General features: G+C 55.7%; 1 protein-coding gene across 1 annotated transcript in view; it reads right to left on the minus strand.

Annotated features, from left to right (window-relative positions):
- LMO1 (LIM domain only 1) overlaps positions 1–4,991 on the minus strand; it is a 31,638-nt gene extending 26,647 nt beyond the window's left edge. The window contains exon 1 of the mRNA XM_016213981.2: positions 4,473–4,991. Coding sequence (XP_016069467.1) covers positions 4,473–4,497 — 25 coding nt within the window. The 5' untranslated portion in view covers positions 4,498–4,991. The remainder of the gene's footprint in view (positions 1–4,472) is intronic.
- Positions 4,992–7,054: the final 2,063 nt, after the last annotated feature.

A 7,054-nucleotide genomic window follows, 5' to 3' on the forward strand; every position in this document is an offset into this window, starting at 1 on the left:
AAAAGTGGTTCTCGTGGCCACAGAGGCCAAGTGAGTAGCCAAGCCAGCACCAAGGCCACCCCGGCACGCAAAGGGTGAAGCTTTTAGGCGAGCAGCGGCCAGTGATCTCAGCTTCCCCCAGTCCTAATGCTCCTGAAAGGCTCTCTCCCACTCCCTGTAATTGGGCATCAGTAGTTAATGCAGTATTGACTGCATTACACGCTCCCGTGCCTCCCCTCACTAATGCCAATTGCATCACCTTGTACAGTCACCAGCTTGCTTAGCCAATAGCCGTTAAAAGCAATCCAAATCATGAATCATATGGGAAACTTTTAGCAAGACACCGCCATCCAAGGAGACAATTTACAGTTGAGTTAATCTGGGTACATTAGTGAGACATGGATTCTGGACGACAGACCAATTTATGTTGTTTCCCTGTCCCCCCCCCCCCCCCTTAGTGCTCCATGTGGGCAAGTGAATGGAAGAGCGAGGAACAGAGAGAAGCACCTGCTTCTTAACCCAAGGCTCAGGGAGGGGGTGGGGGAGACCCATCTTTACAGACTCTTGCCTGGCTGAGTTTGGGCAGGAAGCGGAAATAGCTGTACGTGATGCTCAAGATTTGCGGTGCTTCATTTCCAGCAGTGAGGAGGTGGCTGCTGCTGGGGCTGACATCTAGGTGCAGGTGGAGACCCTCCGAGTGCCAGGCCTGATCCCCACCCTGCCAGCCTTACAAGGCCTTTCCCAGGCCTTAGGAGGCAACAGTGCTAGTTGGAACCCACCTTCCTGTTGACCTGCTGGGGTCTCTGGCATGGAACAGCTTCAGGGCCCACTCCCTGCCTCCACTCCAGAGGCAGGCAGGTACTGGCCACACTCTGCCAGGAGAGGACCCCCAGGACCCTCTGTGGTCCAGACCATAATGGGATATCCCAGGAGGTCCTGCAGCTCAGCACCCGAGCTTGGCCAAGAGCCTGCCCTCACGATCAACCGAGTCAGCTGTGGAGGCTGTGCTCACAGCAGTCATTAACAATTGAAGACTCGCTGTCTGGTCCTTCTCAGGCCAGCTCCACTCTCCTTAGGCATTTTTACTTATTAAAAATGCTCTAGGAATCACGTCTGGCGTTTAGTTCTACAACCTGCCTGCTGTTTCCTGTGGTCACCCCAGCCTTCCACTGGGTCTTTGCAGAGGCAGCTTACACCCAGACCCACCCTTCTCCAGCATGTGCCTAGGGACACCCCAGGACCCCAAAGGGGGTGTCCTCAGCATCTTCTCCTGCCCACTCCGCCACAATCCAATCTCACTGTTCTTGGGGTTGCTTAGACCCTCTGCTGTCTGCCCCTACTCATGGGCCCCTTCTCCAATAGCCTGAGGGCTAATGTGACTCCTGGGGCTCAGGACAGTAGCTCCTTTGGCTCCCCTGGGACTGCAAGCCTCACCGGAAAGCCCGCAGCCTGGTGCCAGTCCAAGCACAGATGTCAGGGAAAGAAGGGCTATTTCTCCAGAAAAGTGGGAGCTAGGCTCCCTTTGCTGACAGGCAGGCCCGACAGCATTTAGAAAGCCTGGACCCTGAGTTCCAGTAAAGTGGAAATGGCTAGGCCAAGAGCAAGCGTCCAAATGAAAGCAATTAATCTTAAAACCCAAAGTTTAACCGTTTGCAAAACAGATCTTTCCTCTCTGTGGTGGCCCTTTACTGCTCGACCTAATGGATTACTTTATTAATAATGCACTGTGCTTAAAAGCAAAAAAAAATTTTTTTCTGACGATTCAATACTTCAGAAAGTCTCTTAAACCCGTTGCTACGGCAAAGCGATTGATATTTTATTATCTTTCAGAAGTGCAACATGAAAGCCCAGCAGCCCAGCAGAGCAAGAGCTTTGGTCCGTGGCAGCTGGCAGACCCGACTTCAACCAGAGGAGCTCCGGCCGCTTCCGACAAGATGCTGTCAGGTGGAGAAAAGGCTTTCGGGGTGGCTAATAAGAGCCCTGAGTCCCTGTTGCAGCTAGACAAAGGGTGCAGGGACTCAGCCCCAAAGAACACACTCCTTGGGGGCCAGTGCTGCCACCCAGCCCAAAGGGCCACCTGCTGAGAGGGCATAAGTGCTAGGAAGAAATTAGGCAGCAGGTTTAGAGGAGCAGGTGTGCATCCAGAGCCTTTCTCCCTCCCCCAATTAAAGGTGCCAACTTCAAGATTTTGTGGAACCAGGAGAGGACAGGCTCGAACAGGGAGTGGAGGGTGGATATGTGAGCAGAAAGGTTACTTTTGGAGGACAGTTCTGGGCTGAGTAGGACAAGAATCCAATGCTCCTCAAGACTGCGGCTGTCTGCCTACCTTGCACTGTAATGGGACCCAGAGATCACTGGCATCAACAAAAGTGGGCACCATATTGTTTAGACTGGACAAGGTGGGGAACCGAGGGGCACCACATGCCACAGGTCTGGTGGAGACTAGAGGAAACACATATGTTTGGGGTGATTGAGATGCACTGTGGGCTGGAGGCAGGAGACTGGCTAAAATGACCTCTGGAGAGCCATTCCCGCTCGGGCTCATCTGAAAACCTTTAGTATCTCAGAGCCCGAGGCACTCTGGGGTGCCTGGACAGAGAGCTAGCTCCAAGACTCAGGATGGCGGTGGTGGGGCCATCTTGTTGGCATGAGACCAATCTCGCTGCCTGAGGCCCTCAAGTAGAGGGCCAGGTCTCCTGGATTTCTGGCTTGGGCCAAATAACTGCGGCTAAAGACATATCCTGATTTCCACTTGCTTCCCATAGTGAGAGTATCCCCAGTCGCCAAGGTGAGACCTCCTGCACTGGCTTCTCCAAGCCCCATCGTTTTACCAAGAGGAAAAATGAAGTCTAGAGATGATCCTGACTGGTCTGAGATAACACAGGGAGTTAGTGACAAAAGGAGCTAAATTAAGGCCTCCTTTCTCCCTGTGTGGCCCGAGCCCAGATCCCGTCTTCCTTTCATTCTATATACAACTGCAGCGGTCCAGTCCTCTGATTGCCCACACAGGGCTCCAAGGGAGGGGTCCCTGAAGAGAAAAGAGGATACTCTTGACTGAAAATGGATGTCACACCCCAGCTAGACCCTGGAAAATGGGTTCTTTTGGCCAGAAGCGTTGAGTTCCCTCTTTATCTCTTACTACACACATACTGAGAACCGGCCTTCACGGGTTTACTGGCCATAGGGCTTCCTCACATGCCACCCTCAGGGCAGACACTTTAAGTGCCCTTCCCTCCGGGAGGTCTCAGAGGTCATGGGGAGTCTGGGGCATCAGCACATGGTACCAGCAAAGTGAACATCTTGTGTGACCTTGAGCAAGTCACTTACCTTCGAATTTTTACAGAGTGACCATGTCAATAGCACCACTGACCTAGTGGGCAGAGGGCACAGCCCAGTGGAGACTCACTAGAAGTCAGAGGATGGCCACCACAGTCGCCCTTAGAGAAGTCCCTCTGACTCACAGAAAATCCACCTTCCAGGTCCTTACCAGTAGCAGCCTGCCTGTCATCTATGACATACACCTACATCTCCCGACAACACTAACAAACTGAGCAACCCTTACCTACAGGGCAGGAGGGTCTGGGACAGCCAGGGGATGGTCTTCTGACCCTGGGGGCTGTGCTTGGTTCACAGGGCACCCCCTTGGTTTTACCCTCAAGGGGTCTGGGTTCCCCAACCTCTCCTGGGCACACCAGGGCACTCACTGCGGGGCATTCCCACTCAGGAAGCCTTTGGAGTATGAGGGACCACCTGCTGGTGGCCTCCAGCAACCAGGGCCCCTCTGTTCCGATCTCTGAGGCGCCCTGAGAATCCTGACCCCAGCAGGTCCAGGCCGCTTTCGCGGGCCACTCCTGCAGGAGTGCTGCTAGCCTGTCGCGGGACACTTTCTTCCTCGGGGACAAACTCCCGCTGCCGCGCTCAGGAGACGGGGAGACAGTGGGCCAGCGCGGGAGGCACCTCTCCTTCTCACCGAGTCACAGTTGCGCGCGGCTGGCTCCCCGAGGGTCCAGCCGGCCTGGCACCCCAGGGCGGGCGCCGTCTTCCGGAGCGCGGCTCGCCGCAAGCCCTGGAGCCCGATTTTCTAGAAGCCGCTGATTTGCCCGGCGCTCAGCACCTCTCGGGTTACGCGGCGGCGCGAGGGCGATGGCTGCAGTGAGAGCCGCAGCCGCAAAGACGGAACGAAACGCTCGGCACGAACCGCCGCCGCGCGGGGATCCGAGGGGCGCCGGAGCCCGAGCCTCCCGCGGAGCACCACCTGGCGGGTGCGCAGCTCGCCCGCCGCCGCCGGCCGGGGAGCGCGCAGCCCGGCGCACTCACCACCCTCCTCCCCAGCCCCCTCGGCCCCCGCCCCCGGCCCCGGCCCCCGCGCGCCGCTCCCCGGGCCGACCCCGCGCAGCCTGGCAGGTGCGCGCCCGGTCCCGGCGTGTGCGTTCCCGCGCGCCGCCGCGCCAGGCCGGGGGGCACCGGGCGTCGGACCCCCGCCGGCCACCTACCGTCCTCCTTGTCCAGCACCATCATCTCCGGCGCTCCGTGTCCAGCCGCAGCTCGGCTCGGCCGGGAGAAGGGCACCGACTCGGGGCGCGCGTCGGCGGGGCGGCCGATCCTCGGGCAGCGAGCGGGCTCTAATTACCCGCTTGTCCGGCTCTTAACCTAGATTGCACTCAGCTAGAATTACATTCAGGAGTGGAGCACTTCGCAGATACAAAAGCAGTCTCACCTACTTTTGTGCCTCAGAATTGAAGGAACTACGAACTGCAATTTAGAGAGAGAGAGAGGGCGAGGGAGAGAGAAGGGGAAGAGAGGATCAGAGCCGTTTCTTTGATTCTCACCTTCTAAATGGCTCAATTTGCCCAGTATAATCTGTCTTAATGTAATTGCATTTGATAGCTCATAACCCGGGCTCTGGCAACGACACAGCTTTCAGCCTCATAAAGTGTTTTCCCCTCGGATTTAATCTGAATCTCAATCTAAAATTATATTCAAAGAGATGGGGGAATCTCGGCGGCCGTCTCCCGCTGCCTTTCTCTCTCAATGTATGAGGTTTGCACTCCTGCTACTGAATAAATGCACACATTTCCCGAGGCCCCCTCCCTCCCGGGTTAATGGGGAGTGGAGACGCGCGGCTGCCCGGCTCCGCAGCGCCACCTGCAGGCCGCGAGGCTCCAGCTTGGCGCCTGGCTCGGCTCAGGCAGGACCTCGAGTCCTCAACCTGGAGATCTGTCGTGGACCACAGGTCTGTCTGTCACTCCCAGCCTCTCAGCCTTGATTTATGCTCCCCTCCCGCCAGGGCAATCTTTCTCTGACCTCCTACCCTCTCATCCTACTTGCTCTGCCCGGGGGTTCTGATTGTTTCCTGGATTGTTTGGCAAAGTTAACCCTGTACAGGGCACAAACCCTCCCACTGTGAGTCTCACAGGACCACCTTTACTCTAGCAGCCGCGCCCCGCCCCCGCGCAAGGGCATCCTGATTCCATAAAAACCGGGATCCAACTTCTCTTGGAGCAAGTAGCATGGCAATGAAAGCTTTTCTCATTCCACAACTGTTTATTGAGCATGTATTATGTGCCAAGCACTATTTTAAGGCACTGGGGACACAGCAGTGAACAAAGCAAAGATTCCTGCTATTAGAGAGTTCACAATTCTTGCTCTGTAACTCAAAAGGCAGGAAGGGAGACAGTGCCCAGCTCCTTTCCTCCTGAACCCTGTTTCTCCCCAGAGCCCTGAGGATGGTGCCCAGGCTGCCTGTTCCAGAAAGGCCACTCAATAACCAAGGGCTTTTTTACTTGATAGAGTTCCAGGGTGGGATGGAACTCTAAATGGTTTGTGTGTTTTTTCCAGCCCAAGGAGGGCTCCAGACAAATGTGTCAAAGGCTCTATCCTGGTAGTCACTTCTGAGGACTAGACCCAGGCAAGGAAAAGGAAGCTGAAGTCTCTGGAGGGGCAAAGGGCCACCAGTTGGGATTTCATGCCATCTCTGCCTACCGGCTTAGCAAATCACTTTCTCCCTCTGGGCCTCAATTTCCCTGCTGGTGAATTGGGAGACCTGCTCTTCTATGTCCAAGGTTGCTGTGGGGATCAGATGGCATAATATATGTGCATGTGCTTTGTAAACTGTGGCATCCCAGACAATGAGGGGGTTTGTTGAGTACAAAGGAGACCTGGAGGCCAGGCTGTTCCCCCTAAGCCCTGGAAGGCCCAATGCAGGGTGCTTGACAGGGGTGAGGAATGGGGGAGCGGGAGCAGTGCTGCAGCCCCTCTTCCTCTATCTTAGGCAGGGAAGTCAGGCTTTGAGAAAACAGGAGAGAGGCTGCTTCTAATGAGATGCCTCATCTGCAGCTCAGAGGGTTTCGCTTTCCCCTTCATCTTGAATACTTAATCCTAATAGTCCTTGAGTATATTTGATGTTAAATATATCATTTTGCTCAGCCTGACTGTCCCTCAGGATTTTGAGCTTGATCTCTCCCCTGCCACTGCAACCTGAGCTGTACCCTGAGGGTCTCAGGGAGGCTTTGGCTCTGCTGCCACTGACTCATTTAGTGTCAACCCCTCACCCCAGCCTGAGCTGGGGGCCAGGCACTGCAGCAAGCAATGGGCCTGACAGGCTGGCAAGGGGCAGCTTCTTGCTGTAGACACCTCTGGGAGACCTGGAGGCATTCACTACAGGGCCTGCTGGTTTACTACTACCTCCAGGACCTGGCCCTGACTCACAAGCCAGGACTCGACTAGCTGGGGCCACTTCCCCACTGTCTTGTCCATGTGCTGTCCTTGGAACTCTGTCTCACTCCCAGCTCCCTCAGCCTCCAAGGTACCCAGTTAGCAGCCACACAGGCAGCATCCCTTTGGGGAGTTAGAGGCCCTGTACATCAACTCAGGGATTGGAGCAGGCCTGAGGTGCTGAGCAATGGGCTATAGAAGCAGGTTAGATATGTTAGCAGGGGATTGGTGCTGAGTGTGAAGGACTACTTGTGCCCACAGGTGGTTCTCTCTGCACCCCCAGTTTTGAACACTAAGCTGCCACACTGATCTCTGAAAAAAGGCCTTCTGGTTAGTGTACAGAGCTACCCAGCGAGACTTT

The sequence above is a fragment of the Miniopterus natalensis genome, chromosome 11, assembly GCF_054644295.1.
Source record: "Miniopterus natalensis isolate mMinNat1 chromosome 11, mMinNat1.hap1, whole genome shotgun sequence".
Taxonomy (NCBI): Eukaryota; Metazoa; Chordata; class Mammalia; order Chiroptera; family Miniopteridae; genus Miniopterus; species Miniopterus natalensis.